Source organism: Ceratotherium simum, chromosome 34, assembly GCF_057802395.1.
Source record: "Ceratotherium simum simum isolate JZ-2026a chromosome 34, ASM5780239v1, whole genome shotgun sequence".
In the NCBI taxonomy this organism is placed as follows: domain Eukaryota; kingdom Metazoa; phylum Chordata; class Mammalia; order Perissodactyla; family Rhinocerotidae; genus Ceratotherium; species Ceratotherium simum.
The window spans coordinates 22,718,422-22,733,229 of NC_141933.1; the positions used below are offsets into that span (position 1 = coordinate 22,718,422).

A 14,808-nucleotide genomic window follows, 5' to 3' on the forward strand; every position below is an offset into this window, starting at 1 on the left:
CACAGAAAAACAGACCTCTTCTGTGTATTGAGGTGATGCTAAAGTCAGAGCAGTCCAAAGGCAAGGAGGCTGTCTTGGGAGGTAGTGAGCTCCCCGTCCCTGGAGGTGTGCAAGAAGAGGGTAGAGAAGTCTTGGCAGGGATCTTACGGAAGACATCCAAGCCTCAGGAGGAGAACCAGATGGTCTTGGGGGTTCCTTCCAGCCTGGGAGCCAGGGCATCGATGGTGAACAGGGAAGGGGAGGGGCTTGTGGGGAGCGGTGGGCAGTGTGGAAAAGGAACTGTGGCGTGTGTCCATGTGTGTGTCCCTGGGGGCTTGGCAGTGTGGGGAGGCGGGAGGAGGGCAGGGGGGACAGAATCCAGAATTTTCTTAGCTGTGGAGCTTGGAAGAGCAGTTCCTGGCCAGCCTGCCCTCTCTCTTCTGGGGAAACCTGGATGCTGCGGTCAGGGAGGGGTCTGAGCAGCTGATCTGCTGGGACCAACAGAGCCCTGGAAGGAATGACAGGCAGCCTGTCACCCGGTCCTCGTTCAGAACCGTCATGCATGTGCTGTGTGACTATGGATGAGGAGCTGCCCCTCTCTGGGCCTTCCAGATTATTTGGCCCAATGGACGGGACAGGCAAGGACCTCTCCAGCTGGGCCATCCTTGGGTCCAGTGTCTGAAGGCCACTCTTGGCCCCAGCCCGAGGCAGGGACAGCTCCATCCTCGGAGGAGCAGAGATTGCACGTGGGTTCCAATCCTCAAGGACGTGGTGACGGGATCTCCTAGGGCCGCTGGACTTTGGCGCCCTCTCTCTGAGATTTGCTTTTGCCTCCTTGTTGCCTAAATCACCACTCCCTTGGCACCAGGTCCGGAAGCGACGAGGAGAGGGCCCGGCCCGGGGTCGCGGGGGTCCGGCTGGGCCGAGGAAGGCCCGGGGCCCGGTGTTCCTTTGGTCTCTAGAGCAGCCTGCATCCCGGGCTCAGGCGCTGGGCCCCCCGCGGAGAGCCCGTGGCATCCCCACGAGTCCAGGTGGGGGACAGCAGTCCGTATTTTTGTCTTCATTTCGTTTTGTTAAAAAAATAGCTATTTTCCCTGCCCCTCTCCTGGCTGCTCAGGACGGCCGCACCTCCTCCCTGGGGGCCAGGAGGGCAGGGCGCGGGAGAGGGGGGGCGTGGGTGCTGGGCAGCGCTGGGCGGGGCGTCCTCAGGCCACGCCCGCTACTGGATGCCCCTGAAGAGGCACATGGCGAAGATCATGGCGAAGAGCTGCAGGGAGAGGGGGGGTGCTGGTCAGGCGGGGCCCACCCCGCGGCCGCCCACCGCTCAGCACACTCCCGCTGTGAGGGTCCTGACATCGCCCGGGGCGGGGGGGGGGGGGAGCAGCCCCTCTCGGCAGTGGCTGGTGCCCTTCACGCAGTGTAGTCATGGTAAGAAGGGGGTTTGGACACGGGTGCAAGTCCAGAGCCTCTATTGCCAGCGGCAACACCGGGCCAGAACACTTCCCTTCTCGGGGCCTGAGTACGTATGGAGAGCTCACCGTGTGCCAGGCAGTTCTAAGCGCTAACTCAGAAACCCCTTCACAGACAGGGAGTGAGGCACAGAGAGGTCATGTGACCCGCCTGAGGTCACACAGCTTCCAGCGGGGGAGCAGGGTTTGCGTCTAGGCGCTCTGACCCAGAGCCCAGCTCATAACGCCTGCTGTCCCCTTCTGGCTCACAGGACGCTGGTGGGATTGAAGGAGAGGGCGGTCATCTAGGACAGAGTGACGCCTCATACGTAGACGCTTAGTGAGGAGCCACCAGGATCGTTACTAACAGACAAGGAAGATGCAGCCCTTCCCGGAGTTAGAAACAATCACTGAACGCCTGTCTAAGGGACCCTGACTCAGGGACGCCCCCTGGCCAGACTGGCCCATCCCCCGCGGCCAGATCTCTTCTTGCAAGTGGCACAAGGAATGGTCCCCAGGCCACAGGCTCATGGCCAAACCTCCAGAGGGACAGTAGGGTGGGGGAGGCGAGGCTGGGGCAGGGATACAGTAAAGGTCCCCGTCTCAGAGCGGGGCTCTGCCTCCCGGGGGGGCCACAGCTGGGCTTGTGGGCTGGGCGTGAGGGCAGCAGATCAGGAACACAGACACTGCTTAATGAGCCCTACTAGGCGCCAGGCACGTGGCCCCCATCCTCTGTAACCCCCACACCGGCCCAGGAGCAGGGTTATCGGCACCATTTTGCAGACCAGGAAAGTGCAGCTCAGACGCCCTGTGTCTGAGGACAGGCAGGGCTGGGAGCTGGCTCTAAAAGCCCAGAGTCCTGCGGGGACACAGGCCTGCGATCTCCCCGAGTCCATGCACAGATGTGTTTTTGGTTCCTCGTCCCCTCCCAGGAGCGGACTCGGTCACCTAGAACAGTGCTGGCACACAGCAGTCTATGCTTGCTGAATGAATGAATGAATGAATAGATGAATCAGTGACCCCTCCCTCTCCCCGATCCCCAGCAGTCTCCACAAACTCCCCTAGGGGGGCCGCAGGACAGTGCGAGGCTGAGAGAGGCGACCTTTACGGCGCCAGGCAGGCGTCGGGCGCCCGGAAGGCAGCCCCGCACGGTGGGCGGGGCAGGCTGACGATCGGGCGGCCGGACTTCCTTTCCCCGCAGGCCGAGGACGGGCTGAGGCCCGGGGCCCTTCCCGGAGACGCGCGGGCGTGGGCGACGCTGCGGGTCCAACCCCCCGAGCGGCGGGTGTGGACCCGGGGAGGGCGGGGCGGCTGCGCCCTCTGGCTGCAGCGCCACCTAGTGGTGGCTGCGGGCGTCTGCGTCTGCAGCCGCCTTCCCTTTGAGGGGCCCTGGGGCCTGGGGGTCAAGGGGGCTCAGATCGCCCTTGTGAGGTTAACAAGGCTCGCAGGCCCCGAACATCCCCCAGAGAAAGGGCCAGCTGCAGCCCCTGCCTCAAGTCAGCTGTGCTGATCCTTCAGTCAAGAGCTCACTCTGGACCTGGGGCTGGGTTGGGGTGGGGTCTGGGGGGTTGATGGGAGAGGAATGGAGACGTTGGGGATGAGGGAGTGACCCTCAGGGCCTGCCTGTCCCCAACCCCCAGTCTTGCTCAGATGCGCTCAGAGGGCCGTGGTGACTCTCCAGCAGCAGAGACACAGCCAGGCTGACCACCCCGTAGTTCCCACTACGGGTGGGCGACCCTTCTGGGGCCCGCTTAAGGACCTGGAGACGGAGGTAGGCTGGGGGGTGCAGGCACAGGGGATCTGCCCCAGACCCCGTGTGTGCCCTGCTTCTGGGGAGCTGCGGGGGGGCTTCACTCACCTCGATGGCCAGCACGCCTATGGCGAGGGCTCCTGCCAGGTAGACGTAGGTTTCGAAGGCGTTGAGGATCACCGTGTAACAGCCCTGGGGGAAGGTCGGAGATGAAGCCGCAGCCAGGAGGGACAGCCTGGGGTCAGGGCCCAGCGTCAGGACGGGGCTGTGACGCCTGCGGACTGGCAGGTGGCCCCAAGCTCAGGCACCAGCAGGCCCACCCTGTCCAACCCCCGTGGGGACAGTCGGTGGGGGGAGGAGGGGGCGGCAGGAGCCTCAGGAACGTGAGCATCACACCGAAGATGCTTCTGGCCTCCAGCCCCAGGGCAGGCTGAAGACTGCAGCCTGGGCACCAGATCAGCCACAGACCCTTTCTGTGCAGCTGCCACAGTGACAGGAATATTGGGAAATTTCCAGAAACATCTGGACTCCCTGTTGCTCTCAAAAAACCAGAAGATCCAGCAAGGGGAGCCATTGTTTCTATGTGGCAGGACCTGTCAGACGGGATGATAGCTCCCTGGGGGTGCACAGCCCCATCATTCCCTGTTCTCCCACACCCACCCTCTCTGCTCATTCTCACCACCTGCCTGCTGGCTGAAGGACTTCTGGTTTTCAGCCTCTGCCCTCAGGAAACAGCCCATCCTTCAAAACCCAGCGCACACCTCACCTCCTCCGGGCAGCCCTCCAGGACCAGCCCAGCCTGCAGGGCCCCCTCTAAATGGACTGAATTCCCATGCTGTTGCTGCTTTTTCAAGCAGTCCTGGGGATACCAAACTGAGACAGAGATGGAAATAGAGGGAGAGAGCGGGCAAAGCCAGGAACTGCCAGTCGGTGACCGCCAGCCCTGAGCGCCTCACGCCTTGCGCATCTTTGTGTCCACACTCCTCCCCTCCCCCACGCTGACCAGACTGAGGCATGCTTGGTGCTTCGAATGAAATATAGACATATTATTTTTTTTTTCTTTTGGTGAGGAAGACTGGCCCTGAGCTAATATCCGTGTCCATCTTCCTCTATTCTGTATATGGGATGCCGCCACAGCGTGGCCTGATGACCAGTGCATCGGTGCGTGCCCGGGATCTGAACTCTCGAACCCCGGGGCCGCTGAATCGGAGCGCGCGCACTTAACCACTGGGCCGGCCCTGAATGAAATACATTTTTAAGAGGGAGAGTCTTCCCTCTTTTACAAGAAGTTGCGTCTTCTTTGCACCCAGCCAGAGGACCTACAAGGACACAAGGCCCCGGGAGGGGTGGGGGGCCATGCCCGGTCCTGGGGGGTGACCAGGGCTGTCTCTGGGCTCTGCTAAGGTTACTGGGTGATTCTTCAGTGATTCTTAGGCTCACACCCGTTGTCAATCACCCAGAAGCCCTGCCTCGCTGGCTGGAAGTGGAAATGACTCCTTACAAGGCTGCACTGGGTGCTGGAGAGTGACCAGGGGATGGATGGGCAGGGAAGGCCCCCACAGGCCCTCCCTTGGGCCCCCCAGAGCGAACAAGACAGACCCAGATAAACAGACCCCACCAGCTCGACGACCTGGGTCCCCAGTGCTCTGGGGGTGACCGTGTGCTAGCATCGTCTGGGCGGTGGCTGACAACACAGATGCCAGGCCCCACCCCCGAGACCCGGGATCCGGAGTCTGGTTGGCGCCCAGGAGCCTGCATCGTGAGCAGGTGCCCCAGTAATTTCTATGCCTGTGCTGTGGCCAGGCTTGGAGACACCCCAGGGCAGGTGAGAACAACAGGGAAAGAAGGTTTTAGCTGAACACGGGGGCCTCGTCTCAGCTGTGCCACTGGGAGCCCAGCCAAGGCCGTGTGACTGGGACGCAGCCCTAAGGGCACCTCCACGGGCCAGCTGGTCAAGAACCAGTGTGGCTGGAGGTCCCCTCAGAGCTGGCAGGGAAGCCCCACGCGCCCAGCCAGGCCCAGGGGCCATCCTGGATCTGCCCGCAGACCCCAAACCAACAACTCCCTTGCTCTGTTCAGCTCTTTTTTTTTGTGAGGAAGACTGGCCCTGAGCTAACATCCATACCCATCTTCCTCTACTTTATACGTGGGACGCCTGCCACAGCATGGCTTGATGAGTGGTGCGTAGCTCCACACCCGGGATCCGAACCTGCGAACCCCGGGCCGCTGAAGCAGAGCGTGCACTTAACCACTACGCCTCCGGGCCGGCCCTGAATTCAGCTCCTTTTAAAGCATCAGCACCCCCACGTGTAGAACAGCAACAACAACAATCCGACCTGCTCTGGAGGGAAGGAAAGGGAGGCGGGGAGCAGCCTGGGAGGGATCCCCTCTGGGCGCCACCTGCCCCCCGGGGCCCGCCACAAGCAGCCAGTACTCCAGCCTCACCCCCTACCTCCCATACACACCAGGGTTTGTAATGCACTTTGCCGGGCCGTCCAGACAGGCGGCAGCAGTAACCCGGGGGGAGGTGGTCACACACACTGGCCCCAGAGCCTGGATGCCTGCGCTCAGGGTCCAGCCCTGCCACCTGCTTCCTGGGCGACCTCGAGGCATTCACCTACTTTTCTGTGCCTCAGTTGCTCATCTGTCAAGTGGGTAGGCAGACGGACCACCTCACAGGACTGGTGTGCGGATCCCGTGAGAAGCCTCGGATAAAGCACTGTGAGCAGTGCTGGCCTGGACCAGACCCCCATCCCTGTGAGGAGCATCCTCCCTCTCTCTCTGTGTCCTCTGAGCACAGCCTGGTGGTGGGAAGTGTCTGAGCGCAGAGGTGGGGGTGTGGGTTTACCCCCGTGTCCCCAGGTGTCATCGCTAGACAGTCTTTCTGTCTAAACACACACACACACACATACACAGACACCCACGCTGTACCACAGGGACAGAGCAGCAAGCCCCTCTCTGAGCACCAGGCTGACTTGGACATGCCTCCCTGGGGTCTTGTCCAGCACAGGAAGACATCCCGGCCCCTCATCGGCGCGGGCGGGCCCCTGGGGCCTTAACCGCTCATCTCCCCTCTGTCCAGCTCTGGCACCAAAGACCCTTGGGGTCCCTGGACTGAACAAGCAGACGAGGTTGGCCACGGAGGCCGCGGGTACTGAGACCTCAGAGGGAGCGGGGAGGGCGGGGGCATGGACGGACGACGCCACCAACGCTGAGTGAGCGTCACTCTGGCGAGAACGTTGCTGGGGGCGGACGTGGTCCCATTTCATCCTGTTACAGCCCCCTGGGGGAGGGCTTCCCTGGAATTCCACGAATGGGGAAAGGAGGGGAGGACAGCCGGACGCGTGCTCAAGGCCACACCCGAGGAGGACGGACGCGGGGTTTACACGGGGGTCCCAGCGCCACGCGGTCCTCTGCTCCGAGGGGGAGCCGGGCATCAGGAAGGCCGGGTTCTCGCGCATCCGGGTGGGTCCCTGGCTCAGGGCCCCAAGCCCGCCCACACGCTGGACATCCCCTCTTCCTCCCCTCGCGATGTTGCCCACCCCTTACCCGCACCCCTCTGCAGGGAGGGAGCACCCCCGCCCTGCTCCCCATCAGTCGCCCCCCAACTAATCTGACACGGGTGGCTAGGCCAGCGGCACCACCTCCGAGACCCACATGCATGTGCCCAGCGTGGGCCTCCCCCCTCCAGACCATTTGCCCAGCTGCCCACCGGGTGTCCCAAAGGCACACTCAAACGCCCAAACCAGGTTCCAGATCTGCCTCCGAACCAGACCCTAGGGACTCACCGCAACACCTGCTCATCCTCCCTTCTCCAAAGCCGAGCTACCACCAGGGCCCGTGGGTTTTGCCTCCCGAATAATTTCCCAGATCCTGAATAATTTCTCTGCATGTCCACTGCCACCACCTGGTCTACCCCATCGTCACTGCCCACTGGGACCAGCGTAAAAGTCCCTCCTGTCCACTCAGGCCCCTCTACTCCCTGGCCACTGAGCAGCCAGAGTGTCAACATGGCCACATCCCCCCAGCCCCATGGGTTCCCATTGCTCTTCCAACATCCTTGCCCTGGGCCCGCTGGCCCTGGGTGGGCTGGCCCTACTGATGCCCTACCCCTGAGCTGGTCTGGCCCTGTCCACTGTGCTCCAGCTCTGTGAGCCTTCTCTTGGTTCCTGGAACACACCATGCTCCCTCGTACTCCAGGGCCTTTGCACATGCTGGACTCACTCTCTGGCCAGGAGGATGAGGGTGTAGCACTTTGTTTCAAGGAAAGTCACAGTAGCACCCACACTTGCAACCTACCGGGAAGCAAGTGGGGAGCACTGGGCAGCGAGCAGAGAAACAGAATGATGTGGGGAGAGAAGACCTAAGATCACCCAGACAAATGGGGATACGGATGGTTTCCTAGTGGTGGTCACCATACTGGCCTGGGGTCAAGGTCTAGCAAAGTCACCATCTACTGGGAGACCCCCTGATTTGTTTCCAGCAGGAGAACACATTATTGACTGGCCTGGGTGACCGTCATGCCCCAGGGACGGCTGAGGAATGAGCTGGAGAAGCTGCCATGGTGGGTTCAACTCAGTGGAGGAGCCCGAGTATTCATCACGGGCCACCTTCTTTCAGGATTTCCTCATTTCTCTTCACTGGAGCTCAGTGGTAAACAGCGCTGGTGGACTAACTCAACACCCAGAGACAAGTGCCCTCTGCCTTGGCTCCTGGTGGCCATGTGACCAAGTCCTAGCCAGCGAGACGTAAGCAGGAGTCTGCAGGGAGTTTCTGGGAAAGAGGCTGGTGCTACCCTTTCCCCTTCTCCCTGTCTTGAACATGGGTGGGATGTCTGGAGCCATGGCAGCCATTTTGCCACCATGAAGTGGTAAGCACAAGGAAAGGCCACAAGGATCACAGAGACAAGGCCTTGACTGACAGGATAAGCCACCGATACAACATGGGAAGCCACTGTATTCTGGCATTTGCTCAAGCTGCTTTGGTTGGGATTTCAGTTCCTTACAATCAAACATGCTGCTCCCTGACTCAAGACTGTGATGGGGATGTGAGGCAAAGTCAGCAATGCATCCTGGGCTTTAGGGAAGTGGGATTTGGAGAACCAAGTAGAGACAGTCCCTCAGCAGAGGCTTTGAAAAGGGGAGAATGCTCAGGAGGGGTGTGAGTGTCTCAGAAAAGAGATGTCGGGCAGTCCTCACAAGGAACAGAGGCAGAGGCATCACAGAGAACTGACGTGGCCACAGAGGGGCCCCTCTGATGAGCTCCGACTGCAAAGCGGAAGGCGGAAGGAGCCATCACCCCGGAGGATGAATGGGGAACTGGGAAACGGGCCAGTCTGAAGCTTTAAGGGAACAGGGTCCGTGAAGACCCTCCATGAGCAGTTCCCAGGTGGCCTCAGGGTACAGGATTGCCACGGGCACCAGGCCTTCCTGACAGCAGCTCCTCCCACAAGTCAGAGTTGGTTTTTCACATCAAATCCCGGGCTATGGAGGCCGCTCTGCTCCGTGGAGCCGTCAGTGGCCCGGCTCTTTCTCTCCTGACGGTCTGACGTCCCGGGGGCCACCCCCCTTCAAGGCCCGAGCCTGCTGCCACCAAGCTGCACTCCAGCCAGGGAAGAAAGAGGAGGGGCCGGCACAGCGATTTCCGTTAAAGACGTGACTCGGTCGTGTAAGTCACCTCTGCTCCCCTTCCTTCTGCCAGAACTCGGTCACATGGCCTCACTGCAAGGGGCTGGGAGGGGCAGCCTCCACCCGGGGGTCAGGGGTCTTACAAACCCCCTCTTTCCCAGGAGGACAGCCAGCAGCCTCTGCATCGGGATGAGGAATCTGGGGTCCAGAGAGGGTGGCTTGACCAGGGTGACACAGCGGCTGACAGCCCAGGCCTGACATCCCCCCGCATCCCAAGGCCTCTGCTCATGGCAGAGCCCCAACCCCTGGGGTGGCCCCCCCAAGCCCGCAGGGGCCGGATCCCAGGCCCTCGCTTCTTTATTGATGTCTCTTTCCCCCAGCGCAGGGGGGCAGGACCTCAAGGGGCAGAGGAACGTGGCTCTGGGGCCTCACGAATCCTTTGACAGGATGTGGCAGGTGCCGCGGATGGAGATGCCGGGTTTGCGGGGCAAAGCAGGGGCTGGAAAGAGCCTCATCAGGTGGCCTCAGGTCAACTGTCCCCTCCCCGGGGACTCTGAGAGGCCTGCCTTGAGCGCCCCCACCCCAGTCCCTTCTAGTCCAACATCTGGTTTGATTTTCTTCACGTAATCATCATCGCGTGAAATGATGACTCTATTTGTCTGCTGCTGGTTTAGCATCTGCTCCCTCTGACTAGACCGTGAGCGCCCCAGGAATCGGAGCCTTGTCTCCTGTCCCCTGCTGGGTCCCCTGCTTCTGGAACATTCCCACAAGATCCGCATTAAAGGCCTAATCCAGCGAGGGCCGTGGGGTATGGACTCAGTTCATCCTCATCCTCCCCCAACCCCCGGTCTCACACACGCCCGGGGGGTGGGGACTGGTCCGCGGGAGGGGGATCAAGTACAAGGGGGTGTCCGTCTCACAGAGGGGGCCAGGCAGGGACCCCGTGCCCCTCAGAGGTGGCACACGCAGGATGGAGAGAGTTTCTTCCGAGACCGAGATGAAGTCCTCAGATTGCAAGAGAAGCAAGGGAGTCTAGCAGCTTCCCTGAGCTTGGAGGGTCAGGTCAGGGAAGCCTTGCTCCCTTGGGTCAGGAGGTGGCCCATATGGCAGATCCGAGCTTCCCCAAAATAGGGCGCAGGCTGAGGAGGCGCCCACTGTGTAACTGCAGTCCTGGCTCCCGACCTGCATTATCGGCAGCTCAGGGAGTGCTCCGCCTGGAACACTGGAAAACTCCTACTCACCCGTTAACCCCAGCCAAAATGCCCACTCCTCTGGCCTGGGCCATCGCTGGACCATCTGCCACCCTCACCCTTTCCCCGCTTCCTCACCCCCTATCGGGTGTCCCACATCACGGCTGACACTTCCACGAGATTCCAGAATGCCTTCAGACCCTCCGGGCCCCCACCGCCACCCACCCAGCTCTGGCCACCCGAGTCCCCCGCCCGGGGGAGCAGGGCCCGCTACCTGCTTGTTGAGGAACGGGTCCCTTCCCAGGAGGCACTCCTCCCTGCTCAGCAGGACCCCGGCCCGCGTCTGGGGTTCCCTCCGGCAGCAGGCCTCCGGTACCTCGTCACTGTCCAAAGTCAGGAGGCGAAAAACGGACGCAAACTTGAAGTCTTCAGGCCCGTTGACCCCACAGCAACCAAACTAGGAGAGCAAAGAGGAAGGGTCCAGTGGGCGGGAGCAGGACCCGGGAGCAGAGGACGGACAGCCGGCCTTTCTAAGGCCACTGAGGCAGTGGGGTGGGGCAGAGTCAAGGCCCAGGTGTGGGCTGTGTGACTCTGGGGAGGTCACTGGGTTTCTCTGAGCCTCAGTGTCCTCATCTGGAAAATGGGGTGGTGGTAACAAGTCCCGCCTCACGGGACACTCAGCACTCATAAACAGCTGCTGTGATTACTCTGATAGGTGACAATTACAAGTGCTTCAGGCCTCAAGACAGGGACAGCTAACGGGTGTCACCCCGACGGGCAAAGGCCGCCCGGAACGCTGTGTGGACACCGATTCCGAGGCCAGTCTGGGCCAGGTGCACGGGCAGAGCGGCCGTGGGGCCGGGCCTGTGCGGCAGTGGGCGTCCCGGCTCCGCGAGCTCCCGGCCTCCCGGGTGACTCACGGCGATCATGACCGAGTTCCAGGTGGCAGAGAAGACGTCCGTGTCGTTGCTGCCCTGGTAGTGCTTGGTGAGCTCCTTGGTGAAGAACTCGCGGGTGAGCTGGGGGAGACGGAGGGCAGAGGGCGGCTGGGGCCTGGCAGCCTGGGCACCCCTCCCAGGCCTCTCTGCCATCTCCCTCGGGGGGGCGGGGGGGGGGCCTCGGGGCCCTGGGACCTGGGGCTCTCCTAAGCCCCCAGCTCGGGTGGGCCCCTTACCCCCCGCCCCAAGGCCCGGGGCCTCCCCGCATGGGCAGGTCAGGGGCCCAGAGAGGAAGTCCACACCACCCCCCTCTGCAAACCTGAGGCCAGAGCACCACGGGAAGCTCGCTGGCCCTGAAGCTCTTCCCAGAGGGAGGGTTTATGGGGGGGGGGCTTGCCCCTCCCCACCCCCCCACCCTGAGCTGCCCCTCAGACAGAGCCCAGCAGATGCCCGGGGTCCAGGCCCTGAAGAGGCCCCGGCGTGGAGCAGGGAGCCTGCACGTCCAGTTTTCAGAGACGTCCTCGGTAGTGGGTCCTCACTCTCGGGACCCTCTCCCGAGGTCTAACCACCCTCCTTCCCACTGCGGTGAAAGGGCGGCCCTGGGTGCGGCCTGGCAGAGGGAGACCTGCCTGCAGGCTGCTGCCCTCGCCCCACCCCGTTTATTCCAGGTCCCCTGGCTGTGGGGTCTGGCTCTGCAGACCCAGGAGAGGGAGCTGGGGGGCTGGAGCTCCTGCAATAAGACGGCCTGTGGGGCAAGTGGCCCAAACTGGATGCTGCCAGCGTCTCACCCGAGTGCCCCGCCCTGTTCTCCAGACGTCACACACTCCAGAGCTCTGGGGACAGCCTCTCCGACCACCCCCAGACTGTCAAATGACTATTGCTGGGCCGTCGCTGGGCAAGGTGTGGAGCGGAAGATTCCAGAATCAGGTGTGGGGTTGCACTAGATGCTTTGGAAGAGCAAAGCCCCTTAATGGCCCCCTGACTCTGACCTTCTGGAAAAGCCCCTGCAGGCAGAGGCGGCCTGGGTCTCTCTGGGCTGTGGGGCCCCGCTGGGGGTGGGTCACGATCTGGGCTGGAAGTGTGGGGGGCGAGGCTGCTGACTCGGGGAGACCCCTTGGAGAGTGGAGGGGCTGGCCGGGAACGGCCACCGACACCTCGCGGGTGGCAGGGGCCGAGGCGCGTGGGCGGGTACCTACATTCTCCCGGAAGATGAAGGCCAGGACGGCCGCCGACAGCTCCGCCAAGAAGATGATCAGAATGAAGAGAAAGAACTGTAACAGAAGGGCAGGCTCGTGAGCCCGGGGGGCGGGAAGGGGACGGGGCGCCGCTCACTGATCCACCCTTCCATCCGTCACACAGCTGACACAACGGACTGACTTTGTGAAACTTCGCTGCCACAGGCCAGACGTTTTTCATAATAAACACACCAACAATCCATCTTTGGAGTCAACATGGTTGTAACACAAATATGGAAACAGAAAACCAAATATGCCTTCTGTGCCAATGGCATCCCTTAGACGAGGCCCCTTGTGCAGTGCACGATCTGAACAACCTGACCTGGCAGCCCTGGAGGGAGATGGATGTTGAAATCTGTTTGGGCCCCCTCCAGGTGGACTGTACAAGCTGTGGGAATCCGGAGTTCCTCGGGGATCCCTGGCTGGCTTTCCCCACCCCGCCAGCCCCAGGGCCACCTCTCCCAGTCCTGCTCTGCTCACTGCATTTCTTGATGTTCCCCTTTTCTGATGTTCCTCACACACTAGGCTCCGTCTGCCAGGAAGCTCCCACCCTTCCCCCCGCACCAGTTCCTCACTTTCCAGATCAGGGTAGCCTCAGCCCCCCACCTGGCTCCCCACATCGCAGCCCCACAGAGGTGCCCGCACGGCCGCTGCTGCACCCCACTGGGTCATTGACTTAGGCACAGAGGCTGTAACTCAGCCAGCTGCGTTTCCAGTGCCCAGGCTGCACGGGTGTCTGTCCGGCTCTCAGATGAATGAATGAACCCATGAGTGACCGACTCGCTGCAATGACCTTGCTCTCTGCTACACCTCAGGCCCTGGTCGCCATGGGCACTGTTTTGCGTGATGGCTGTTGGCAGAAGAAAGAGGAAATGGCTTTGCCTTCCTGACCCAGCATTGCTGGTGCCCTTGGCATCTAGTCTCGGACAACCCTGGAGTTGTCACCCCACCTGGAGACCACCAGCAGAGGGCTAAATGCGCAGGGCACACGGAGACAGGTTCTCACACACCCTCCCAGCGCCCTCGGCCAGCTGTTCCTGAAACCTGCTCCCTTGGGTCACAGTCCTCAGAACCGCCAGGCTGCACTGGATGTGCCTGGGCTGGGAGGAGGCCCAGGGTCCCGGGCTTAGCATCAGACACCTCAGCCCGCCTTGCCCCCCTTTGTGTGACTGGGACAATCACTCAAACCCCTCTGAGCCTCAGTTTCCTCGACAGTAAAATGGGGATGATAACCCCCACTACCAGGGTCACCGAAGGTAATAAGAAATACTGGATGGGAACGTGTACTATATGCCGTCCAACAGGCTGAGCAAAGCTCGTCGCTGAGGCTCTTACAAGAGCAGAAGGAACTCGAAAGCTGGTTCATGGGCAGTTGAGGCTCGTTCCCTGAGCCTCGAGAGCCTGGCTCTGGGGACACGGCGCTGGTTTCCTCTCGGACACTCTCGTGGGTGTGGACGACGCCCTCGGTGTCTCTCTCCTGGATCGTGTCTCTTCTGGTCAGAAGGTTTCCGTCACTTTATCCTCATCTCAGGAAGCCACGTTCCCTCCCCGACTCTCAGCTTCAACAGCGGCTGCCCCACAGAGATCCCGATGTTTCTCCAAACCGCGTGGGTGACGGCCCAAGGGCCTGGGGATGGGTTCTGAATGGTCCATCCAGGGTGCGGATGAGAAACACCTCCCAGACCTGTCAAACAGCTTTGTTTTGTCTCTTTTAAATGTCCAAACCAAGGAGAACCCCTTGCTTCAACAGATCCGCCAGCACAGGGCGTGGGTCCCTTCATTCTCCGCCCCAATTGTCGTCTTGGGCACGGGGGTCTCGCCAGCTTCAAGCTGCCTCCCACCCGGGCTCCGGCCTCGCAGAGGCTTGCTGGCCATTAGAACCCGAGGCCTGGCCCACGGTCTCCTGTCTGGTTAGGCCCCCATTTCCACAATGCAGGAGCCAGGCGGGAGAAGGGAATGACCACTCCAAAGGTGCGCGGCTCGAAAATCCTTTCCCCTTGATCCAGCTCTTTGCGGAGCTCCATGCACCTGCTCCTCGCCCTGCTGAGGAGTGCGGGTCAGGACCGGCCTGCCAGCGGCTCTTCTGAGCCCAGGGGTCTGGTTCCGACAGGTCAGCGGCAGCATCACCGGGGTCAGCTGTGTGGGTGACCTTGGGCTGAGGTCGGGGGCTGGGCAGAGTCCCCCACCCAGAGAGGACCGTGACAGAGGGCCTCCTGGGCCCCCGGCAGGCAGCCCAGCCATGACTCCCGCAGTCCATTCTGCCACCCCCACGGGCCCCACCCCCAGGAGCTGCACGGCCCCTGGGCTGGGCAGTGTGTTCTCCATCCTTGTGGCCTCTCGTCCCCCAGCAGTGATGGAGGCCCCGGCAGGGCTCCTGGCACTTCCCTTTTTCCCTTTGGCTGGTGACAGATGGCCATCCGGCTGTTTCACAGGCCTCCACGGGGGCCCTCCCTGCCCTCTGCCCTCTTGGGGGAGTTGCCGGCAAAGAGCGGCCTCAGCAACGGTCTCCACCCTCGGCGATGCAGCTGAGCTGGCGCTGGCTACCGACCGCCGCCTAGACGGTAATAAACTACGGATGCGACCGGGCTCCCGCCCCGGCCACCCCGCGTGCTCGACACTCTGGGAGTGTATGCACCATCCG

General features: G+C 62.0%; 1 protein-coding gene across 9 annotated transcripts in view; it reads right to left on the minus strand.

The window, feature by feature from the left end:
• The window catches only part of TSPAN18 (tetraspanin 18), a 186,943-nt gene continuing 172,135 nt past the window's right edge, over positions 1-14,808 (minus strand). For 8 of the 9 annotated variants that reach the window (XM_087423087.1, XM_087423085.1, XM_087423088.1 and 5 more), the window contains 4 exons: positions 12,129-12,203; positions 10,915-11,013; positions 10,269-10,451; positions 9,065-9,986 (listed from right to left, as the gene is read on the minus strand). In XM_087423087.1, the coding sequence (XP_087279213.1) occupies positions 9,837-9,986; positions 10,269-10,451; positions 10,915-11,013; positions 12,129-12,203 (507 nt within the window). In that variant the 3' untranslated portion in view covers positions 9,065-9,836. Of the gene's footprint in view, positions 1,247-3,285; positions 3,370-9,064; positions 9,987-10,268; positions 10,452-10,914; positions 11,014-12,128; positions 12,204-14,808 lie in introns of those variants that run through there. The other variant, XM_087423083.1, reaches the window with a different exon arrangement.